The following is a 26,154-nucleotide window of genomic DNA, read 5'->3' on the forward strand; positions in this document are numbered from 1 at the left end:
GCTCCTGGGTCCATCAGATTTCTTGCTGATTTATAGGACATACGGGTTTCGTTTCAGCCTTTTCCTGGTGTTTCCAATTCAGCCTGGGGTTTACCTGCAAATCCTTGCTTATGATACCGTGAGAGGAGAGTTGAGGCGGCAATGTGTAAATGCAAGGTTGCAGCTTGGTTAAAAAATTGAGGGTGTTTCGTCCTTCAGTGGAGGACTGGGCTGTTGGGGGCGCAGTTTCTACCGTTTTTTTCTGGTGCCGCCTTCTTTCCGGGAATCCCATGCTACGCCGGAGGGGCCTGGACGCCTCAATGATGAAACTCACTCGGGTAGGCATGAGCACACTAGTTACCCCCCCAACTGCCCTGCCTGCCCCACTGCCCAGCATCCACCACTGCCTTAATCAATCTTACACTCGCAGGAAATTGGCAGTCTGTTGAGTATACCTGGTGCTTAAACGTGCATGTGTCTTTTTGCGACCTTTTCGCTTTTTTTTTGGACTGTGAATGAATTTGCAAGCCACTTACTGCATACCAATATCTCTCTACGTCACAACCACAAGCTGTTTTTTTTTTTTAACGGCGAAGCTAACTGTTGTTTGCCTTAGGCCCAGTGTCTAAGGCCAGGATCCAAAGTGGGGGACAGTGAAAATGGGTACCTCCATGGGCGCTGATGCGGGTATAACAACGCTTGGGTGCAACAATTTGGCGGGCAGACAGTCCCTCAAACGATCACAGGCCGCACCGGCTTAATGCCTGCCGCGTCCGTGCTACGCAGGGGGACTGGAACCTATTGCAGCAGCCACGTCACGTTGCACCGCCCTCTGCCAGTCTCCTGCTGCCTCCTGTCTTCAGGCCCATAATGGGTGATAGGATAGCTGGGCAGTGGGGAAACCCGGGAGAGAACGACAGCAGCTGTGCGCGTCTTTCTCCGAGTTCTCAGACTTTGCACTGCGGTAATGCCACCTGGCCGCTCTCCTCATATGATCCGCTCAATGCTCCCTTCACCGTTGCTTGCTATTGCTCCTCTCCAGTAGTCCGTCACACAATTACTTCACAAAGTTCCTGAAGCCTGACGGCCTGTGCTACATCAGGTCACAGCAGCAAAGCATTCTTGTTAGCTCCATTTAATAATTGATTTAGAAGATGGGAAGCAGGATTTTCCATAGAATGGACATCTGCATATTGAAGCCTTTAGCAACAAAATGTACTTGGGGTGTAAAGGAGAATTGGCAATGACCATTCCCAGATTTTAAAACTTTTGTTGAGGTAATCGGTGCTATTCAGGGGTTCCAGCCCAGGTGAAAGGTACGGAATTGGCTCGTCTCATTTGAGATTAGGAATTATGTTTAAGCACAATTTATGGACAAGAAGATCTTCATCTAGCTAAACAAACTAACAAGGCAGGCGCCAGAACTGCCTTTAAACTTTGTGCTATTCTCCAGTAAAAAGTGTATTTGGGTGTAGTCAGCATAGATTTGAAGATCACTCCTTGATTATGCAGGAAATGCATGAAGAAGTCTATGGAGATATTTAATAGCAGGTAAAAGAGACATGTGTACCAGACTGTGTGTCATGACACTGCGACGAAGGACCATTCGACTGTACAAATTCTTATTGTCTAGCTGCAATTGGTGAGAAAGTATTAAATGCAGACCAAGGCAGATACAATTCAATTCTTTATAAATCCACCAAAATAACAGAACCTGCCTGTTGTGACACAAACATGAGACTGAAATGAAAACCTAAGTGGAAAGTGTGGTAGGCAATCATATTCCCCATCGTTACCTCTTCAGCAAAAGCTTTTTTTCCTATTAATCCGTGATACGGTACATAAACTGGAGGATTGATTTTCTGGCAACCAGACTAGAGACAGTGCATGCTTTTTTGGACACGTCTGAAGTCAGACAAACCCCACTCAGGACCCAACTGGAAATTGCATTTCAGAAGGCTGAGGGATATGGCAATCAGAAGCACACTTAACACAACCATTTGCTTATACTTTACTGAGAATGCTGATACAGCGTTGAATGTTAGAAGTGCTTAAAAGTAACAGTACAGGAATTCTGTAGCGGTACTAATGCTGGGATCTGGAAGACTGGAGTACAGGTGGTAAATATTAACCCCTTCCATGCTGGGCCGTTTCCGCCGCTGTGCGGTAAACAAAAGAACAGGGCGGGGCCGTGACGAACCCCAGCCGTCATCAGCACACGAGCGCCGCAGAGCGCGACGGCTGGGGTTCGTCACCAGCATGGAAGGGGTTAAGGAATAGTTTATACAGGTTATAGCTGAAAGACCCCCCACAAAGCTCCTGTGATGTCTGGAGAGTGTGTAGGTGGTACCCAAAAGAGTCAAAAATGCAAGCACACTAGGATACTATAATTAAGGCCAACTGAATTTTATATAGAGTATTCATGTTTACTGAAAATAAAGCTGAAAGGAGTGTTCAAAGGAGGACCACAGAGGAGATGCCAATACTTTCAAGAAGTCAATGATGGTTCTGTTGCTCAAGCCAAGTCAACTGCAGGTCATACATGCCACAATCCTTTATTGAACAAAGACACCAAGATTCTGGCCATCGTGCTGATTAATCAGTTGCCCTCCTTGGTATCCTCAAGCTTGCTCATCCAGATAAACGTTATACCTGGTAGAAATACCTTGTCAAATTTTAGAAGATTTTTCATTTTATCGGATACTGACTGTTCGTACATAGAAATGGCATTAATCCTCAATAATACAAATAATCCCCTTTTTCTTTATTTTGCGAACAGTGCACGACACATGCAAATGAGGTGACAGTGCAAAATCACACTGTACACCCACACACTATCATTAAATCTTTACCCAGAAGACTGCATTCGTCCAACTCATAATGCAAGGTGTTATCAGCACAGGGAGTAGTCACCTTACTGAGCCTGTCAGAGGAACATCTGATGCTTTGTCTAGCCACAAATTAATAAATTGTCTTCTTTCTTACCTGGAGACGACGCAGAAACTTCTCTATTGCAGGTTTGCCCACTGAAAGGATCTTGGCCCGGTCCAGAGTGATGACAGCGTCTGGCTTTCCATCCGCTCCAGTAGTTGGCTGGATGGTGACCAATCTGTCGCCAGCTTCCAGCAACACACGCAAGATAGCAAAACGAGCCTGCATGTGCGACTAGCAGGAGAGAAACATCGGATAAGAAATGTGAGAAATATTTCTGCAATATATGGGCAGCTCTGTTTGAAAAGTACCCCAAAAATAAATCTTAAAATACCATGATTCATCCTTTTGCCCACAAGTCCCTCAGGTCCTTTTCTATTAAACATAAACAAATAATGTTAATATGAAATACTTTTCCTATTCACAAAGAATTTCAATCGAGAGCTTTTGTTGACCAATTCAAATGCTCAAATCACACTCCATTGTGAGGCTGAGAACCTGGAGTGCATTTGAGAGAATGGAAGTATAAATATGCATACCATGTAGTGCAATACCTTGCAGCACTAAGTAGTACATGCACCTCAAAATCCAATAATTAATGTGAATGTGTTTGGGGCCTGCCACCACACCACCAAAAGACCATATTAGTTTAGGTTTTCCAATTACAAGTGTGTAAGGTGTTAACAACAGTTTTTCTTTTACAGCACCAAATCTTTTTTAGATTAACACGTTTGAATCATGACTAGTATGCAGTATTTTTTTTTATAGTTTTCAGTTTCAACAGATTATTGTACGTAGAAACCCACCAGAAAGAAGTCTGACTTCTCAGTAGAAACTGTAAACCACTGAATTTATCACTAGATCGTGCTGAGCGTTGTTTATTTTATTAATATTGAACTGCCTCCAGTCTCTAATTTTGTGCTGATTTGGCTCTAGATCTGGCTTTCGAAGAGAGGCTGTGCTATTGTAGGAGCTTGAATAGAGCTCTTCTAGTAATATCACTGGTTCTGCAGAACCAACTTTGCCTTGCAAACTCTATGCTGCAAAATCCTGCTCCATCTCAGCCCATTGATGATCGCCAGGTTTACCTTGCTAATTCTGTCTCAATAATTGTATCTGAGATTACACTTGTTCATTGGTCTGAGATTGGCTTAGTCTTTTCTTTGAAGGAAAATGGGAAGGAGTTCACCTTATTTTAAGAACTCATAGTGGCACGAATCCCATTGTGTACTCGCTTTTATCCAAATATCCAGGCAGCACTTGCTTTACGAAAGTATGACTCTTTCGCCAAATCACAGACAAACAAATAGGCAGGAGGGGACCTTCTACAGACAGTGCAGCCCTCACCATTACCCCTTGCACAGAGAGGGCTATAACCTTCAGTGGAAGAAGCCTACCTGAGTTGCTGTGAGAATGAGATGCAGGAAGCAATCTGGCTATGCCTTGCAAAACAATTGACTGGCATTTATTTGTTTAACATAAAGCTATAAATAGCTGATCCATTTTAATGAACATTCTTATTCTGGCTAAGCTACATTGTAAGCATCTTTTCATGTCGTCAGTGTACGGACAATTCTACTGTCAATACAACAGGATCATTGATGAGGAATCCTTTGGGCTGCGCCTCAACACAAATTGCCGCTTTATAATTGAATGAATGAAAAATGAAGCTCTGGATAATGAATGCCTGATTCCAACGTCAACCTGGCAGATGTATTTCTAGCAGGAGAGCAACTTTCCACAAAAGTTGATCATAATCAACTTTTTTTATTGGTTCTACAGGAGGCTCCATGTTTTTTGAGAAACTCACATTGTAGAACTGACTTTTGCCACACAAAGGAATAAAAGATTATGTGCATAAAATCTCTGATGAAGCAGGGCGGAAACGAAACAATGTATTTCGAGATCACAGTCATGTGGATAAGGAATGCAAGTCAGAGTTCATCACATGTTGGTGTTATGGCAACATATAGGTTGGGTTGGCAGTACAATAGGTCTTTACTTCAACCCCATGTACACATTATTTCCACTCCGAGGAGTAGGTCTTGATTGTGGAATGGGTCCTTATTGCACAAGATTTGAACTCCATCCTCCATTATGCTAACAAACCAAACCTCAATATATTGAGGAGCCAGGTGGTCAGGAGAACAGAAATGAATTGTGATGAAGGACCTAATTGCCATTCTTCATGAAAATCATGGGGTCTGTTTGAACATGTAGGGCATGTCTACAGAAAGTAGAAGATGATCTGTGTGCAGGAAGAGAAGGGCCCACACTGGAACAAATAGTTTTGTACTGTAAGTATGCTTTTTGAGCTTGGCAAAGTTGGAGTAGTTTCTTACCTGTAACTCCAGTTCTGTAGTAGGGGTATCTCTGTTATAGTCATAATGTAGTGAATGTTCCCTGTCACGTGCGGGGACCCTGGAGCAAACAAAAATAATCTCTTAAGCGGTCTTCTGTGCAGTCCTGCATAGACACTAAAGAGAGAATTTAAAGACAAATAATGCAGCATATACCTGCAAGGCTACACTGTCCAGTACTTCAACTAGAAATGCAAAGGATATTCCACCAATATCATATTCAACACAGTCTGCCAAATTTCACCCATAGAGAAACCTTCCCTTCACAAAATCCCTGGAATGATAGAGAGGAAGGGATGGACAGACAAGCCCCTCATAGGCTGCCATTATGTGGCTTAAAAAGGGATACAGTGCCTTTAAGGAAACTTTCCAGAACTCTCGGTATCCCAGAATGCACAGCAACTCCCTCCACTTTCAGTTCTTTTTAGAGGTGTATAAAGCTAGACCTGTAGCATTCCGTACGTCATCATTTTCTCCACCGGGGAGGAGGGCGGGCGCTTATGACTATAACAGAGATACCCCTACTACAGAACTGGAGTTACAGGTAAGAAACTACTCCTTCTGTAGTAGGGGATCTCTGTGTATAGTCATAATCTAGTGAATAGAATGGCAAGCCCATCCCCACAACCAAACCGGCGGTGGAGGAAAAAGACAACATCACTACTGTGCAAACAGATTTCGGAATGAAGCCTGCCCAACCTGAGCATCTGCTCTGGCATCAGAGTCCAGACAGTAATGCTTCGCAAAGGTATGGCCTGACTTCCACGTGGCAGTCCTGCAGATGTCTGCAATGGGAACATTACGGAGCAAAGTTGTTGTAGCCGCTTTGCCCCTGGTGGAATGAGCCTTAGGCTTACCCCCTAAGGTCTTATTAGCCTTTTTATAACATAACTGGATACAGGACACAATCCACCTAGAAATGGACTGTTTAGAGGTAGCAAGACCAGTCCTGACCGACCCATAGTTGATAAACAATTGGTCTGACCTACGAATATCCTTGGTTTTATCCAGATAGAATTTCAACACCCTTCTGACATCCAGGGAATTAAGAGACCTTTCCGCTGGAGTGGAAGGATTCTGAAAAAAAGTAGGTAAAGTTATAGTCTGGTTAACATGAAAATCAGAAATCACCTTAGGAAGGAACTTAGGGTGAGTACGCATCACAACCTTAGCAGCATGAAATACAGTATAAGGTTCCTGGCAACACAATGTCTGAATTTCACTCACCCGGCGGGCCGATGTAATGGCCACGAGGAACGCAGCCTTCCAGGACAGGTGCTGCAGTGAGGCCTTATGAATGGGTTCAAAAAGGTCCTTCATCAGCCTGGACAGCACCACGTTCATCTCCCACGAAGGAAGCCGAACAGGAGGAAACACTTTCTTCAAGCCTTCCAAAAATCCTTTATCACAGGAATCTAGAAGAAGGATGTCTGTGAAGGGCATTTCCTGTAGGCAGTCAGCGCAGCGAGATGAACCTTAATAGAATTGAAATTAAGGCCAGACTGCGCCAAATGCAAAAGGTATGGAAGGATGAAATCTTCTTTGCATGTCGTCGGATCATAGTTTGGACGTGAACCAGATGCAGAACCTCTTCCACTTGTAAGCATAGGAAGTCCTAGTGGAAGGCCGCTTAGCCTCCCTTCAGTATGTCCATACAATCTTCAGGAAGATTCAAATGGCCATATTGCACTATCTCAGGAGCCATGCCACCAAACTCAAATCCGAGAGGTTGGGGTGCACCATCTGCCCCCCGAACGTTATGAGAAGGTCCGGCCAGCACGACAGCCATATGTGAGCAAGGAGAAACTGGTGAAGCAGGTCCTTGAACCACCACTGTCTGGGCCATTGTGGGGCAATGAGGATCATCCGCGCCCTGGACTGGGACAGCTTGATGAGCACCGCCAGAATCATTGGAATGGGCGGAAAAGCGTACAGAAAGCTGTTTGAGGAAAAGCGTACAGAAAGCTGTTCGACCAGTTGATCCATAACGCATTCCCCAGTGTCCCCTGCTGGTAATACCTGGATATCGAAGTCTCGGCATTTTCTGTTGTCGGCGGTGGCGAACAGATCCACGGCTGGAGTGCCCCACCTGGCGAAGACGTCTTCGAGCACTTCGTCGTTTATGACCCACTCACGGTTTTCCTGGATCAGTCTGCTGAGTGCATCCGCCTGAGCATTCTGCACACCTGGCAGATGGGTAGCCGTTATCGTCAGTCCTCTGGATAGCAGCCAGTGCCAGATCGCCTGCGCTTCCTGTGACAGTGAGTGCGATCTCGAGCCCCCCTGCTTGTTGAGGTAATACATTGTGGTCGATTTGTCCGTCTGTACAAGCAGAGAGTTGGTCTGGAAGGACGATTGAAAGGCCTTCAGTGCCAAGTGAACAGCTCTGAGAAATTGTTGTGGTATGTGGACTCCGTCGGGGACCACGTCCCTTGGATCTGTAACTGTCTGGAATGCGCTCCCCAGCCGTGGAGAGAAGCATCCGTCAAGATAGTCTGAGTGGGAATGTCCTTGTGGAACGGAACCCCCTTGAGGAGGTTCTCTGCTGAACACCACCATCTCAGGGACTGCTGAGCGTGCAGAGACAGTCGTATCCTGTTGTCTCAGTTCCCTCGCCTCTGGTCCCACTGATCCTCCAGACATTCCTGCAGCGGCCTCATGTGTAGGCGTGCATGTGGAGTGAGAAGATACAAGAGGCCATCGACCCCAGTAGATAAGACACCGTCCTCACTGTTGTAGATGGAACAGCCATGAGAGTGAGCCTTCCGAAGGAGCGATAAGCGTCTCTCCTTCGAAGGAGACACGCTTGCTGACAGCGTATTGATGGAGGCTCCCAAGTACTGTAGGCACTGGACCGAAGTCGGGACAGACTTGGACATGTTTATGTGCAACCCCAGCTGGTTCAACAGAACGGCCGTCCTGTTGAAGTGCAATTGCGCTTCCTGGTAGGTGGAGGCTTTGATCAACCAATCGTCCAGGTAAGGGTAAACAAACACCTTGTTCTTTCTCAGGTGTGCCGCCACCACTGCCATGCACTTTGAAAAAGTCCTGGGCGCAGACTTCAGTCCAAACGGGAGTACGGTGTATTGATAGTGATTGGTGCCTACTTGAAAGCGCAGGAACTTCCGGTGTTTCCGTGCAATGGGCACATGGAAGTACGCATCCTGCAGATCTATCGCGCAAAGCCAGTCTCCCCTTTGCAGCTGAGGGTAAATCTGGTGCAAAGACAGCATGTAAAACTTCTCCCTGCGAATTCTTTTGTTTGCTTGTCGCAAATTCAGAAAGGGCCTGAACTCGTTCTTATCTTTTTTCGCGTACCAGAAAGAAGCGTGTGTAAAGACCGTTTCCCCTTTGAGACAGAGGGTCGTCTTCTATCGCCCTTTTTCTTAACATGGTATTGGCTTCCGCCTGGAGCTCGCGCAGTTGGAACTGCGAGCAAACCGGTGGAGTCGCTGGAGGCGGGCTGAGAAAACGAAGACTGTATCCATTGCAAACAGTATTCAGCACCCACTTGTCCTGAGTAATTTTTCTCCACTCTGCCAAGTCATTTTGTATGCTTCCCCCCCCACCGGAGCGGGTAACGGATGAGGGGGAAGTAGCCCATCAGGCCTTTGACCCGGCCGGGCCCTTGTTCGCTGAGGAGGACTGTTGACCACCTCTGCCCCTCTGGCGCTTTTGGAACGGCCGCCGCTGGTGCTGCTGCTGTTGCTGCTGTACAGCCTGCCTACCTTGCTCTCTGCCCTGCGCACCGCAACGCCTCTGGAACGGGCGGAAGGTCTTCTTATGTTCCTTCGGCTTCTCCAACCCGACAGCCGTCAGGGTTTCAGCCTCCGCCTTCATGCGGGCCATCTCCTCATCCGCATGCTTGCCGAACAGGGTCGCCCCTGAAAACGGCAGGTTGGCGACCCTCTGCTGCGCCTCAGGCTTCAGTGACGTCAGACGCAGCCAGGCGTGGCACCGCAGGTTTATCCCATGGCAGTACCCGTGGGCTGCCAAGAGCGAGGAATCTGCAGCCAAGCTTATCACCTGGTTGAAGACCATCATCCCCTCATTAATGATCTTTGGAAATCCTCCCTTCTATCCCTGGGCAGGTGTTCCAGGAACTGCTACAGGGACTCCCATAAGGCCCGGTCGTAACGGCCCAACAGAGCCGAGGCACTCGCGGCCTTCATCGAAGTGGAGGCCGTACTGCAGACTTTCCTGACGGCCGAGTCCATCAAGCAGCTCTCCTTGTCAGGAGGCACCGTCGTCGACGGGGCTGTGGCGTGCTGTTTTCTTGCCGCAGTCACAATCACAGAGTCCGGTACAGGGTCCGAGTAAAGGAACGCCGGGTCTGAGTCCGGGGCCCTGTATTTCATTTGCAGCCTGAAAGGTGCCGATTTTGTAGAGGCAGGGGTGAGGAAGAGCTCCATGGCAGGTTCCTCCAGCCCTGGCACCAAGGGCAACAAGGGGCGAGACAGCTGTTTCTTGTGCAGGGTCTTGAAGATGACTGAAGTCGATGGTGTGGTCACTGTGAGCGTAATGCCCAGTTTTGCAGCCCCACGTAACAACACCTCTTGGAAGGAGAAGACAATGTAGTCTACTGGAGACACCCTCGTCCAAGGGGAGTCCGACAATGTGGGTGAATAGTCCCGGGCACTGGACGATTCCGTGTGGCGGGACCTAGACCTGTCCCTCCTGTGGCGCCGTCTGGACCATGTGGAAGAGCGACGGTCACTTCTGGATCTGTCCCTTCGTTCGGAGCGAGATCTCGACCTCCTCGGCCTCGGTTTATCCACTGGCCTTAAAGGAGGGAGCTGTGGAGGATGCGGGAGCCTAGGACGTGGAGGCCCCATAGGCGGTGTCGGGAGATGAGGTAAAGAGAGAGACCTCGGTGGAGGTGGTGGTGGAGGAGGAGGATTACGCAGAGGAGGGTCCTTGGGCAACGGGGGAGGCATAGGCGTCCTGGGCCGTGAGGGCGAAAAGGTCTGGGAGTACTCCGAGCCCGGAGACTCTACTACTCTCCTTTTCTGCGCCGGTCTTGACTTCGAGGCCGACCTCCTCGTGGACAAGTGACGGCGCCGCCGCGACCGTGGGCTTGTGGAAGCCGAGGAAAGCCCTGGGACTCCGACCTGGCCTTAGAACGCCCCCTGGAGGTCGATTTTCTCCTTCTCGACGCTTACCTCTTCTTCGACGTCGAAGACCTCCTTCTTGACGTCGAAGATCTCCCTGACGTCGAAGACCTCCTTCTTGACGTCGAAGATCTCCCTGACGTCGAAGATCTCCCTGACGTCGAAGATCTCCCTGACGTCGAAGATCTCCCTGACGTCGATGATCTCCCTGACGTCGATGATCTCCCTGACGTCGATGATCTCCCTGACGTCGATGATCTCTTTGACGTCGATGATCTCTTTGACGTCGATGATCTCTTTGACGTCGATCTCTCTCGACGTCGATGATCTTCGCGACGACGAATGTCGAGTAGACGTCGAACGGCGGTGTCACCTCGACGGCGAGCGCCGGTACCTTCTAGACTCTTCACGACATCAATGGCGTCTCGACGACGAAGCGGTCCTCGACGTCGACCTCGTCCGAGGTCTCAACGTCAATCCCCTTGACGTCGAACGGCGACGTCGCTTCGACCCAGAGCCTGGGGAGACGGGGAGCAGACAGTGGTCATCGTCGACGGAGACCCGAGTCATTTTCTGGCCTTCTCCTTCCTGGGGAGCCCCCCAGAGGGCGAAGTATGGGCAGAGGAAGAGGCCTCTCCATGCCCAGACCCACCTTGACCTTCTTTGCTCCAGTCCTTGGAGCCGAGCCTTCTCTCTGTACCTCAGGGTCCTGTTGGAGAACTGCTGGCAGATCTCACAATCCACAGGGACATGAGAAGAAGGGAGACATAGGATACACACCCTGTGTGGATCAGATTTGGCCTTCTTCCTGGCACACTCAGGGCATTTGTCAAATAAGGAAGGCATATCTGACAAAAGAGTGGCCAAACACACCAGAAAACACCAGTAAAAGGAAGAAAGGGCAAAAATACGTCGAGTGAAACACTCTAAACAATTGAAAAGTGCAAAAAAATTAGACAAAACACCCAAAAAGGGAGAGCTCAATGCTCCAGGGTCCTGCTAGCAGGAGCCGGAAAAAAGAACCAAAAGTGGAGGGAGTTGCTGTGCATTCTGGGATACCGAGAGTTCTGGAAAGTTTCCTTAAAGGCACGGTATCCCTTTTTAATCCACATAATGGCAGCCTATGGGGGGCTTGTCTGTCCATCCCTTCCTCTCTATCATTCCAAGGATTTTGTGAAGGGAAAGTTTCTCTATGGGTGAAATTTGGCAGACTGTTGAATATGATATTGGTGGATATCCTTTGCATTTCTAGTTGAAGTACTGGACAGTGTAGCCTTGCAGGTATAGGCTGCATTATTTGTCTTTAAATTCTCTCATAAGTGTCTATGCAGGACTGCACAAAAGACAGTTTAAGAGATTATTTTTGATTGCTCCGGGGTCCCCGCACATGAGCGGGACTATTCACTAGATTATGACTATACACAGAGATCCCCTACTACAGAACCGGGATACCATGGGAAATTGTAAAAAGGAATTTAGAACTGAAGTGTGAAGAGGTCGAGGAGAAGTGAACCAGATGTTTTGAACGCAGCCTGTCACAACTTCAAAGTTTGCACTTGTGGGCAGGAGCTATTTATTGCTTCTGCTGAAACTCTCTTGGAGCATATTTGATCTTCCTGACAGACACAATGTTGAAGATGATGTGCTACTGGAGAGCCCATTTCCAAAGCAGCTGAGCCTATCAACATGCGGGAACATGAGGCTCCTTGCTTTCATATTTCATTCAGGGAGGACATGTTTATTCATGTCCTGATGGTAGAGTTCCTTTTCAAGGTATAAAAATGCCTGAGGAATCAGTCCAGCTTTCTGAGCCCTGGTACTTTATGTGTGGATGCTTGTCTTGATCTCTTGAGAGGCTAAATCCAGATCTGTTTCCTCTATACATCTGACCCAAACCCATCTGCCTAGAGAAGCATTCTTCATTACAAAATGCGGTTCTGGCATTTGAAATGTCAGCCAGTGGATACGTTGCAAGCAGTCATATACAATGTTAATGTCATTCTGATTGTTCATGATACCATTCACCTTGTCCCAATTGCATGACATCCTTCTGTTACAGGATGCATTATTCCTGAGGAGGCCTCATCAGAATTATGAGTGTGGCATCAGTAAAGAGCTTTCAGTGTCTGTCTGAGCATACCTTTTAGACACTGATGTAAGGTGCCAGGTGAACAAGTTACTTACCTTCAGTAATGCTCTTTCTGGTGGATATTTTATCTAAATGTAGATTCCTCACCTTTAGAATATCCCCAGGCACAAGGCTGGATCGGACATTTTCTCAGCAATGCATTCGCACTAGGTGGCGCAAGTGCGGCTTCTTGTTGGCTTTGTTCATCTGGAAGTGACATAGCAGAATTGCACATAAGCGCCACCACTGCACTACAATACCTGTGTGCAGATCTCTAATTTGGAATTTTTTAAATGGTAAAGATAGACAATTTTGTCATTTTATTTATTTATTGGTTTTGTAGTGCGTCTGAATTACCCCCTGAGGGGCATCTCAGCGCTTAGGGCAAAGCTGCTGGCAAGCTGATAAAAGGTATTAAAATAAAGTGGACTTAAATAGTTTCCTAAAGCACTGGTAATCAGGGCATAGCCTCAGGTGAATGGGCAGCTGGTTCCAGTAGAGGGGGTGAGGTATGAAAAGGATTTCCCATCTAGTCTTGCTTTCCTAACCCTGGGGATTTGTAGAAGCAATTTGCTGCCTGACCCAAGAGTTCATGAGGGAGCATAAGGCTTAATCTTCCTAGAAATGTAGGAGGGGCTTTGTTATGTAAGGCTTTATGGACTGTGCAGCAGGCCTTGAACTGAACACGCTTACGAATTAGAAGCCAAGTGAAGTTTTTGTAGCAGGGGACGGGAAGGGGTTTTGAACGGAGAGTTCATGACGAGTCGCGCAGCAGTATTTTGAACCACCTGTAACCTGCTGAGAGAGGACTCATTTGCAGAGTCCAGGAGAGCATTACAGTAATAAAGACGGCTCATAACCATGGTCTGAATGAGAGTTTTCAGAGTGTAGTCTGGTAGGAGGGGAAAGAATCATCGTAACAAGCCCAACACATAGAAGCAAGTGCTAGCAGTGTGGGCCACATGCTCCTTTAAAGTATGCCCAGGTTTTTGACTAGGGTTTTGGGATTAGGGCAGGAGCCGCGAACTGCCGGCCATCAATTCGGGGACCATAAAAGAGGGGCGTCTCCAAAGAGCATTATCTCTGTTTTTTCAGCATTAAGTTGTAGAAAATTATTCCACAGAACAGGACAGTGGACCAGAAACAGCATTACCAAAGGTAAGTACCATGTTCTTCTCTTGGATACTTGTAATTGCAGATTCTTCAGCTTAAGAATAGATAACAATGCAGTACCTCCCAAAGGTAGAGGCTTTGGAAAGTAGCTCAAATATAAAAGTCATGTGGGACTAAATGGACAAAATTCCCTTCCCTTCCCTTCCCTTTGGATATGGTTGTCAAGAAAGTAGTGCTTCATGAACGTGTACTCGGAGGCCCCCTGTGCAGCTTAAAAGATGTCAGGACTGGCACTCGCATGCCAACGCAGTGGTGACAGCCTAGACTCTGGTGGAATAGGCTCTCAGGCCTTCCGGAGGCAAACATTTGCTTAAAGCATAACGGATCTTGATGCATAGGACTAGTCAGCCTGACAGTCTTTTTCTGCCCCGCCTTGCCTTTTTCTTGCCTTGTCTTTTTTTGTGCCAGAGTATCCAACATAAATCTGATTGTACACTATGGTCTTTGGCGCAATCAATATAAAAGCTTAAAGATTTTTTGGGGTCCAGCCCATGGAGTCTCTCCTCCTCTGACTCGGGTTTGGCAGGGCAAAGAATGCTGGGAGAGTAATGGGCTGTTCGACGTGAAAAGGAAGCGCGATTTTCGGCAAGAAGGCTGCCCAAGTCCTCAGAACCAGTTTGGCCTAAAAAAAAATAAAAAAAAGTAGCATGAGGCAGTTGTACCAATAGGGCCTTGCATTCACTCATGCCACACGCTGAAGTGATCATAATGAGAAAGACAGTCTTTTAGGTCAGAAGATGCACCGAACAGCTGTGCATTGGCAAGAAAAGTGTACACACTGCTTAAATAAAATTTGGAGAGAGACGCCTGAGGGTAAGGACCAACTACCTCAGGAGGTAGATCAAAAGTAGTCAACTGCTACTCCTCAATCTCCACACATGATTTGCAGATTGCCCCGGTTTGGGTGCAGAACCCTGCCCTTCTGCTGCGACAGAAGACCCTCTCAAAGGGCATGCCTGATTGAATGTCAGAAGCTCATGCCCAGAGGTTTTGGGTACCACACTCCCCTGGCCCAATAAGGAGCCATAGGATGACTTTAGCCTTGTTGTTCCTGATCCTATTCATACCTCAGGGCAGGACACACAGAGGCAGAAAGGCATACACTGCGTCAGAGAGAGAGAGCTTACTTGGGCACTCCAACAAGCAGAAGTTTTGATACTGCATATTCTCAATAGTGCCAAAAAGATTCAGCCTGGGTTCCCCACTGTCTGAAGATGTCCTGTGTCACCTAGGGGTGCAACCACCATTTGCGAGCTGCAGGTGTCACCTGCTGAGTTTGTCCACTCTGGTGTTTAAAAAGTCCCACCAGATGGTTCACGATGAGGAAGTTGCCCTAAAGCTGCAGCCAACTCCAGTGGCACAGAGCCTTTGGCACAGGACCCAGAGCCACACTATACCCTGACTGTTGCAGTACCATATGGCTTTGTGCTCTCCGTGAGAACCTATACCAGCCTCCCCTTGATAGACGGTAGAAATATCGTCAGCGTTCGGTAAATAACCCGCAAATCTAACAGATTCATAAAGAGCCGGGTTTCCACTGGGCATCAGAGTTCTATGAACTCAGCCTTCCCCAGATGACCTCCCCAACTCAGCAGTGACACAGTCACCAAAGTCATGTCTGGGTGGGGCAGAGAGAGAGCTCTGTTGCTAGTCCAACAGCCACCACTGCATGGAGCCAAATAGGTTTCCTTGGTGTTGGGCCCACTGAGGCTTCCAATTCCACCGAAGACCCTACATATGCCACCTGGCATGGTAGACCAGTAGGATGCAGGAAGCAAACAGAAGCATCACAACCGCTCTCGCACAGACCAAGGACCGAGGCTGAAATATCAGGACCATTGCATTATTGTCTTAGATTTGTGAAGGAAAAATACCCTGAACTGCACTGTGTCCAAGAGAGCTCCTATAAAAGGAAGCCTTTGTGAAGGAGTTAGGTAAGACTTTGAACCCCAGCAAAGTCAGAAGATTTGCCATTGTTTGGAGGTCGCCTTCAACACCCAGTCGTTGAGGTAGAGGAAAACCTACCCAACCTCTAAAGATGGGCAACAACAACTACCATCACTTTCGTCAACACTCGAGGGACACTTGTGAAGCCAAAGGGTAGCATGTCAAACTTAAAATGCTTCTAGCCTAAATTAAACCATAGGTAACATCTGTGGAACTGCAGGATGGGTATGTGAAAATAGGCGTCCATCATGCTCAAGCCCTGCTGGGCGATCTGGAGGACCCATCGATCAGATGTAATGGTTTTCCGTCCTGAGAGAAAGTGTTGGAATCTGCCTCCCATAGGAAAAGTATGCACCCTAAGGACAAGCTAAAGCAGTTTGGCAGCTGATTCCACATGGGAAGGGGCCTGGGAAGATCAGTCTCCTTGGGTACCTGCACTGTGCCAGCCTGAAAGCCATCACAGCCATGAAAAGACTGCTGTGTGGAATTAGGGGGGAGAGATTCTGGCGCTGGCTGCACGCCAGCCCTCTTGACTAGCTGTGGAAGGCCAAAACCAGGGAGTGAACGGTCTGGCAGGGTTTGAGAGGCGTCAAGAACATGCTGTGACCGCCCTCTCTTTAGAACATTCTAAGGAGGAGTTTTCCATCAAATAGGAGGGATCTATTAAAAGGCGTATCCATAATGTATGCAGGCATGTTCCCTAAGAAAACTGAGGATCCGATCCACGCTTGGTGATTGAGCACCACACTTGTGCCAGAAGCTCACCCCAATCAGTGGTACACAGACCAATAAGGATCACGTATTTGGCTGCATATTGACCGTTTTCAATGGTCTGAGCTAAAGAGTCCCTAAATTCTTCCAGGTCCGCCAGCAAGATCTAACAGCCATGTCTCAGAGGGTATACATGTAGCAGCAAACCGAAAAACAGCACTAACCGACTTCAAGGCTAGGCTGGTCAAAGAGAGCACATTAGTTTCCCGAACACTTCAATTCTTTTCATCTCCCTGTCGGATGGGGGTGGGGGGTTAGGGTGTTTACAGGGAATTCATTGGGATTCACCTTGCTGATGAACCTGGACCACCACACACTATGAAGTAGGATGGTGCATAAGGAAATTAGGAACACCAGGAGCCAGTCTGTCCCATCAGGCATCAGCTTGTTCACTGTCGGCAAAAGCAAAAGCTTATACAGAGTGCCCATCAGAGTATAAGTTAGGTCTTCGCTGAATGGAACTAAGGGCTTAGAGGACATAGGACCAGGCTGAAGATTCTGTGAGGACATATGTTTGAACTTCCACAGAAGGAAGGTGTAGGTCCAGGACCTCATGAGCACATCCAACTGCAAGAGCAGAGGAAGCACTCTCGTCTGTTGGGGCCCTAAGAGGGGAAACCAACCTGTATGAGAGGGAAGTGGACTTCTGTAGGTCCATATATACATTGTCAATAATGTAATGTGGGTCTATCCCCATCATCACCACTGTCATCTCTGAGAGGTAGATTTTGGTCTTAATCGGACCCAAAAAGATAACAGACCATGAGGATGGCTCTGTGGTGGTATAATGTATGAATTTGGATGTATGGGACCCGGGTGTGCAGGAGTGGAGTCCCAGCATGACCTCAGTCAGGGTTGAGACTGTTTTGGCTAATGTTAGACATCGGAGGAGGCACTGGATAGGGTGCTGGCGACATCTGCATAGGTGTCAAGCAAATAGGGACTGCTGCTGGTCTCAGAAAGGGAATGGAAGTTTGCACATTAGATTCAAATTGAAAACTCATCAAAATCTACAAAAAAAGAGAGAGGAACTCTGGATACAAATTCTAAGGCATGAAAACAAATGAACTGACTTCAGTGCACATGCATTATGCTCATATGCATCTCCGCCCTGTCACTTTTAAGGCAGAACAAAGTAACGTGGAGCCACATGGTGCTATCTAGCTGCGCGCGGAAGCACTGCTGAGAAAATTTCCAGATCCAGTCTGGCGCTGGGGAAAATTCTACAGGTGAGGAATCTGCAATTAGAAGTATCCATCATATTCAGTAGCTTTTCTGTGATTTATCTACAGACGTACTGCTACCTTACGTTAGAGTTCTAAAAGACAGACTTGTAAGTAAAGTTCCATTTTCTAATGTGGGTGCAGTGTTAAGCCAAACATCGTGGTGCAAAAGCACTTTTAGTAGCCAGTCATCCAGTTATGAAAAACCGTGGTTGTTTTTTGCCAGAGATTTGAAACATCTGAGGCCTTGCATTTTGTAAAAATCCTGGATGATGATTTCAAGCCAGGTCATGAGCACCTGGAATTGCTGATGCTGCCCATTGACATAAAAAACACAGAAATGTGCAATGCTTTGGATAGACTGAATATTTATGTTGTTTTCCTGAATTTTTACTTAGACCAAGTACTCTTCCTTTAACATGAAAGCCATCTTGGACTGTCACTATCCCTTTTACTTGTGGATATAGTTGTTCAGTTGCCTGAAATCTAGGAATGGGCTTGACCCTCCAGAGTTTAAATTTGCAAGGAAGTATATGGATCTGGAGTCACTTCTTCTTTAACTTTCTATAGAGCTCCTTTTCAAAGAACTTTAAGACTCTCATATTACAGGTTCTTCAGCATTCTCATTTCGATGAAATGCACATATTAAAAAAACATTTAAAAATTAGAAAGATCTCCAGTGGTGTCAGTCCTATTCTCAGGTGGAGTTGAAAATTATGCATACTCCCTGGCTATTCCAACTGGAATCCTTCTTACAGGATTTAAATGACTATCTCGCCTATGTGACTAGATCTCTGAGCCTTGTTTATCATGCCCCTGACTCCATCTCAGTGAGAAGTTAGAGTTAAAAAAAAAGTGGTGTAAAAGGGATTGTAGGGACGCCAGCCTCCAATGCCTTAGCACTGTGTCCCAAGTATCTAAGGTAGGGCGAAGTAAGTCAGAGGCCTATGCAGAAGATTCCTATAGAGCCAGACCACGTCCCTTGGGGTGCTGCCAAAAACAACTCCTTCCATATGTACCCAATGTGACTCAGTTTAACGAAAGGAACATCTGAATAACACATGCCGTTGTGCTGCCTGGGATTAGGAGGTTATATTGGGCAAAGCCAATCCTTCCTTTATCCTACCCGCAATTCTGATTCAATTTAGAAAACCATGGCTGACTGTCAGTCCAAATGAAATTGTTATATGTGGTTTGATACTCAGACATATCTTTTTGCTGTGGCAGTATTGGGAATGCCTGAAATACTGAAGTGTGAGTAGGATATTCAATTAATTTTAACTGTGATCATTTCACCAAGACAAGACATTAAGAGAGGGTGCCAGCAGCGTAGATCACCTTTAATATCTACTATGATACAGTGACTTCAGTCTGAAAGCTATAATCAAAATAAAATATAAAATATTTAATTTTCTCTTCTGCAAACCAGAATTGGGAGACTCTAGCTGCCTGATGCTTCTTCCTGTGGTCCAGGCCCATGCTTAACACTTCACAAATCTCTACGATTCTTTGGAATCCTGATATTTCGTTATAAACATTCATGATTTCCAAAGTAGCTTAAGGAAGGACTCAGGATCATTCTTTGTTAGAAGGGTGCCATCCACTAATAAATTAACTTTATACTGTTCTCCTCTGAACTGAATGCCCTTAATTTCTCTGCAAGTCCTAATCTTGTCTGCTAAGGCGTCCACCACCATAGCAAACATTAGAGGGGAAAGTAGGCAACCCTGCCTTATTCTCCCTTCATGCGTGCAAAACTCCTGATTTAGAGCAGATTACTAGTATTCTGCAAGCCATTGGGAATTTATTGTTGTCTTTAATAAATGCTTTCATATTGGCCCCAAATCCTGCTAAGCCAAGCATTCAGCTAAGATAGGACCAATTGACCATTTTGAAGGCTTTTTCCGCATCAAACACCAATATGACCACAGGTATTTCCTCTTATTGAGATTTTTCAATTAAATGAAGAACCATTTTTATGTTATCAAACATTTGTAGTATGGAATAAAAACAAACTGATCCTCATGGTAATGAACCGGCATGTGCGGCACAAGTATATTCCATAAGATTTTGGTAAAGATCTTAAAGTTATCAGCCTATAAGATAAGCAGAAATCAGCTGGTTGGCCAGAGTTGTAAGTTAGAGTGATATTCCTCTCGGTCATCATGGGCATGACAGTTTTGATATATAGGAATTCATTAAATGTGTTTATGAGCAGAGGAGTAAGTTCACTGCAAAACAGTTTATAGAAAAAATTTGTGAGTTCGGCATGGGGCTTTATTGAGATTAAGGTTTTTGACATCTGCTGAGACTTCTTGAACTGTAATCTGGACCTCTAATGTTTCTCTGATCCTGGGTGATAATTGGGTAATACCACTGAATTCAGAAAAGTCTTTGTCAACCCGTCCTTAAGAATAGAGCCTCTTAAAGTACTCCCTGAACTTCTTCCTATCACCAGTTTTCCCTGTTGAAGGTTACCAGGCACATCTTTAACATAAGGTATTCTATGGTTAACTTCTGCTATCTTAAGGCGTCTTGTCAGTATGAGTCACTTTTATTGGCCTTTTCATAGAAATTTTGTTTCAGGCATAGAAGCATCTTCTCCAATCTCTCTGTTGCTAGTAATTTACACTGATCTTTTAGAGATGTTATCACCTTGAAAGATTAGAGAGACCCTGAGAAACTAAACATCTCTTCCACTCGTTTCAAGTCTTCTTCCAGTTTTAGTTTGGTTAATTCCCAAGTATGTTTTTGCATCGTCCTCACTGCAATACAATATCCACTAATAACTGCTTTAAATGAAGTGTGCAGGACTCTAGGTGACACCTCGCAGTGGTCAGTATTCTCAAAATACTTTTTTATTTCTCTTCGAAGGTCCAGTGTTCGAGGCAGAACTTTCAGGAGGGTTTTTATCAAAACTCCAGTTCTCTTTTTTATTAGGTTTATGTCTATGTGAATCTACCACTAAACCAGAGTATGATCTCAAAGGGCTATCGCCCTTATGTCAGTTTTAGTAGTGGTTTGTAAACGGTCTGGAAACCCCACACCAACCCTCCTAACTCCTTTAGAAGAGGTGTTTTCAAACATAGTTAGGAATCCATACCGACACATAACGTTTATTAAGCCCTAAAGATAAGTCAAGTCATCAAGGGGGAAAAAGAATCTTAAGATGGCGACCACATACTCGTGCATCTGATGTTCTAGGAGATGAGTTGGTCAACCCACTGGTCGATGACCAAGAGAAAGAAACTGCAAAACTACTCCTACAGGTAAGTAACCATTTTGTTACTTTACTTCTAATAGTGATGTTTTAATGAAAGGATATGAGAAGTTAATGGAATATATATATATTTTTGTGATCAAGGCAGCTGGACTGCCGAAACGTGTCACGGTAGATTTATGAAGAAATAAATCTACATGGTATCATACCTGCCTGGTTGTTTCCTGAGTGCGAGCATATTGATGGTGATTTGGATTGAACTGCTGGGTACTCTGCCAGCTTTGCGCGCCACTTCCTATGGGTTCTGGCTTCCCGGAAGGAGTGAATATAAATGAATATCAGGCAACACTATCCTGCACGCTAGAAGCTTTCATCCACACCATACCATTACAGCCATCCCTTATGGGGAATTTTTGCGAATACACAGCTCCTGTTGTTCCCCTGAGATGAGAGACAAACATCAACAGGATTGCAAAAACAGACTCATTGCCAGGGGCTATAATGCCAAGAAGTTAGACGCAAGCATGACAAAGGCTAACCGTCTTAACCGGCTAGAGCTGTTAAATCCCAACAGGGAAAAACATGCCACATCACAAGAGGGTAACAAAGAAAATAAATACTATCCGCCTCATAACGGGATACAGTCGTCCAGCACGTCAGATCATTAAATTGATTAAACAGGAATGGCCCATCACCCTCACAGACCATGTACTAAAAGACATCATGCCCAAAACTCTTACGGTTACATATAGACGCGCGTATGCAATGCGCAACGATCTGTTGTGTAGTAGCCCAGAGACGATAAAAGTGGACAATTGGCTGTCCCCCCGCAAAGGGTTTTTTCGCTGCAGCAGCTGCCGGGCGTGCAAGTTTGGGGGAAATGTAAAAACATATCCAACCCCATTTGATATCACACCTATCACTTTGAAAGATCTTTATACTTGCCGCACAGAACTAGCCGTTTATGTACTGAAATGCAGCTGTGAACTTTCCTATGTAGGCAGCACCAAATTACCGGTCCACGTGCGCATCTTACAGCACCTGAGGGCGATAGTTAATGCTGACCCCAGCAATCCCGTAGCTCGGCATTTTAAGAGTGTACATGACCAAAACCTCAATCACTTCAGATACTTTGTTATCAATGCTGTCAACCCGAGTAAAAGGGGAGGAGACAATGAAAAACGTCTCCGACAGCTCAAATCAAAATATATCGTGCTCCTTAACAGTAAAAGTCCGGGAGATTTGAACAAGGGGGAGGACCTTCACAATTTTCTGTAACAGAACTATTGTGTAGCATTGGATGATCCTTTTTACAACTTGCAAAGTGGCTACTTATACCCCCTCTGTATTCTTTCAACTGAGACTATGGTCTCTCGACAGGATGATGGGCGTTTTGGAACTCCGATGTATATAGATATGTATTTTCATAAACATCAGATGTTTCACAACGTTAAAAACACTTTTAGGCAGATCAGTGTGGAAAATCGTAGATCTTAATGTTAATGTATCGTTTATTATTATTTGCACACCACATCTATGTGAACCATAGAATCTGCACATATTTTCAGGGTACCCATCAATTCTTTGTGAGTCCCTGTTTTAGCACCCAAGCACTTTAGAGTACCACTGAAGAAAAATACACACACACACCTAATGCATCCACATTGGCACTAGTAATAGCCAGAAGAAGGTAATCCTCTTGGAGCATTTGGGCCCATTATTTCAGGCACATTTATCGTATGGGTATTAGTACGACTAATGACATCCCAGGCATGTGCAGACCAGTTCACTAAGTATCCATAGATACGGTTGGCACAGATCTGACCAGGATATCTAGTGCGAGGCACGGGGAATGAGGTCGATAAAAAAAAAAAAATATATATATATATATATATATATATATATATATATATATAAAAAAAAGGGACTTCAAGTATTTGTACAAATAACAGGCAATCACAAATCTTTGTCTATAGTCCAATGACCTATGTGCCAAATGTATGCATTTTAAAACAATTTGTTTTTGTATAACATCCAATGCACATATCACTTTATTAATATGATGCGTGGGCCACGATATTATATGCCTGTACACAATTAATTACATGTGTATCATGTGGAAATCAACAAATTTTCATACAACATATGGATAATGCATTGTGTCAAAATGGCGCCTTCAGAAACCTTTCGTTAAGGACTACATGTGAAATCACAGTCCTTTGTTGATGTTTACTTTTTGAAATGAATTGGCACATTTTTGTGTGTGGAAACTCTTGTTAAATAGCGGTTACTCAATCACTCCCCATCAGTGAGCAAGGACGTGAAGTCCGAAACGCCTCTGATGGCTTGCACCACAATGAAATAAATATTATGAGAAAAATTTGAAGACTGACTCGGGCTAATTTTTGAAGTCTGCGTACCTGTCAGTTCAGTAAAGCACATCCGCGACAAGTTGGATTGTTCTATTTATATATAAATATATATACACTGTAAACGAAAAGAAAGATACTAGAGCAATCAAGGGCTTTTTTACCGGTCAGGCTTGCAAAGCCTGCAAAAATAGTGTGAACAGGAAAGTACTTATTCTATCGAATAATCAAAGAGCATTAACAATACAGAAACATTTGACATGTAAGTCAGATTTCTGAGTGTATGCATTATGTTGTCCTTGCCCACTTGTGTATATCGGTAGTACGATACACCAGGTAAAAAAGCGAGTCCTGGAACATACTAGGGCGATTACCAATGAGGACAAAAACTACCCCATAGCCAAACACTTCAAGGACTTCCACCAAAAGAATGTAAGCTTATTACAATTTTGTGCCCTCGATAGGATCCCAATATCTGAGCGGGGAGGGGACAGAATTAGACAGTTACGTCAACTCGAGTCAAGACTAATAATTAAATATGACACAGTACAAACCTTGGGGCTAAACAAAGATGAGGAGATGTCTGTTCAGCTAGGTTAACTTAATGTCTACATGTACCCATGCCAATCTATGTTATGAAATGAGACTGAATTCTGTAAAGATTTGAAGCTATCATTAGTTTTTAATATGCACTTACATTTTAGTGATTTCACTTTTTTATTTTTGTAGGAGACATTTAGTCCACACACAATATGGATGAGGAACCAGCAGCAGCCGAATAAGATGAAATATGAGAAGTGTTAATCATATGTAATGATATATTTTGTTGCAGCGATCGAGTTGAGATATAATTTGTGGGAGTTGGTCTCCCCGATATGAGCCCACTTGGGCAGAATTGGCAAACAAGTTATTTGCACTTGTATGCAGAAACATTTAAGCAGCTTGAACTCCTATATTCGTGTATTAAAATATTTTAGTAACATGATAGACGTATATAAGCCCACAGGGGCAGAATTGTACGTAATGCATCTGTGATGAGTTAGATATGATACAACACGTATCATAATCGTGCTCACTGGGGCGCAATTTTGAATAATGAAGAATGTTGAAAAATAATGCTGCAAATATTGCCGATATCACAAATCAAAGCTTCTTTAAGTTGCATACTGTGGTACTGATCTGTAAAATATAAGGTTAACACATGTATACTTTGAAAGGCACTCAAAGATGGCCGCTAAATAAGGTTTGTTATTACTTGTGTAGGGACGGGTAGTCTTACTTTTATGTTTATTATTTGATCACCTTATAATTCACGAATGTATGAACTAAAGTTACCCGTGACCAAGGTGCGGCTGCACCGAAACGCGTCGGGTGTTTTTGACAATTTTGTTTGAATATACCATCACGCTTATGAATTTGGGCTTGAGTCTACTTCTTTTGGAGAAAAAGTTGGAGCAAGGAATATATATAAGTACATGTACATAGATAAAATTAATTATCGTGTATATACATTGATGTTTTTCTACCAATTTGTGTCTTGTAAATATGCTCTTATATTTATAAAATCTGTATATATGATTTTATTAATTGTGCAATCTTACCGAGTAAAAACTAGGTGTTCCATTGGGGGCACTCTCGGTTGATTGCACAAACGCAGCGTTTCAATGTAAAGTATTTTTTCCATTTTCATGATACACTCCTATGCACTGTCACTTTAAAGGCTCTGCTCACTGTCATGCAGTTTGTCATGTGATCAAGCCTTCTCGGAGGCGAAACGCGTCATGGCGGCAGCGCTGGCTTTATCGAATTAAAGCACCCTTGCACCAGCACCTTTGGGTCGACTCTTTGTTACTTTGCATTTGGCATTTTCTTGCCCTTGAGTGACAAGCTTCGTTATATATATATATATATATATATATATATATATCCTTTACCAAAAGAATATCCTTGCACTCGCGGAGTTCGTTAATTCAGGTTTTTATTTTCTTAAGAGGCGCTTGCCAGCACTCCCACACCTGGCAAGGTAAGGCTAGAGCCTCTTAAGACCACTTGCCAGCCTCTTAAGGCTGGCAAGAGCCTCTTAAGAAAATAAAAAGCTGAATTAACGAATTGAGCGAGTGCAAGCATATTCTTTGGTAACGGATTACTTTCAGGGAGTGTCAGTCCCCGCTACCTGCACCAGCCATGCAAAAGCGCGCCCTCCGTATCTGGACGAACTTGGTGGCAAATATATATATATATACATGAATTTACACCTCCTCCACAAGAAATGAGACGTTACCCGGAAGGGAGAATTTCAGGAGCACTTTAATGGACAAAAGTCTCGGGCGAATGCATTTCAGCAATTTCTGCCTTCCTCAGCGCCCCTCTCCAGCTGCTCCTTGTGCTGCGAAACATCGTTCGGTCACGCTGTTGTAAACGATTACCATGCTCCACCCCCAAGATGTAGTACGGCCCTCCTGTGTAGTCCCATGTGGTGGAACTACACTTCCCACAAAGCCTCAGTGTTGTGCCTCGTGGGAATAGGAAAGTGCTGTGGGGTGATGAAATTGGAGTTGGATTCCGTGACAGGCGCAGCCCTCAAAGTCCATTGGGAGGCTAGGCCAATGTACAGTTCAGTGCCCCCTCGAGTCCCCCTTCCATAACCGCCGCAACCTCTCCGCCTGGTATCCTTCGCGGGGGTTGGCACAGGAATCCCGGTCACCCAAATAGGGGATATAAATACCCTCTAACCGGGTTCTGTCAGCCAAGCATCCTGGTGGGTACTGGACTCTATTGCTACCGCAATCAAACAAAGGAGTGCTCCATCGAGCTAGCCAGCTAGTCCAATCCACTTCAGCGGCGGGGGATCACGTAAATGCGCCCTGGCTTGCCGCACAATGTCTGAATTTACACCTCCTCCACAAGAAAAGAGACGTTACCCGGAAGGGAGAATTTCAGGA

The 26,154-nt window shown here is 45.2% G+C and overlaps 1 protein-coding gene across 3 annotated transcripts in view; it reads right to left on the minus strand.

The window, feature by feature from the left end:
* The window catches only part of DPP3 (dipeptidyl peptidase 3), a 559,762-nt gene that overhangs the window by 79,459 nt on the left and 454,149 nt on the right, over positions 1-26,154 (minus strand). For all 3 annotated transcript variants that reach the window (XM_086938513.1, XM_086938514.1, XM_086938515.1), the window contains exon 16: positions 2,965-3,144. In XM_086938513.1, the coding sequence (XP_086794639.1) occupies positions 2,965-3,144 (180 nt within the window). The remainder of the gene's footprint in view (positions 1-2,964; positions 3,145-26,154) is intronic.

The sequence above is a fragment of the Lissotriton vulgaris genome, chromosome 9, assembly GCF_964263255.1.
Source record: "Lissotriton vulgaris chromosome 9, aLisVul1.2, whole genome shotgun sequence".
NCBI classification, from domain to species: domain Eukaryota; kingdom Metazoa; phylum Chordata; class Amphibia; order Caudata; family Salamandridae; genus Lissotriton; species Lissotriton vulgaris.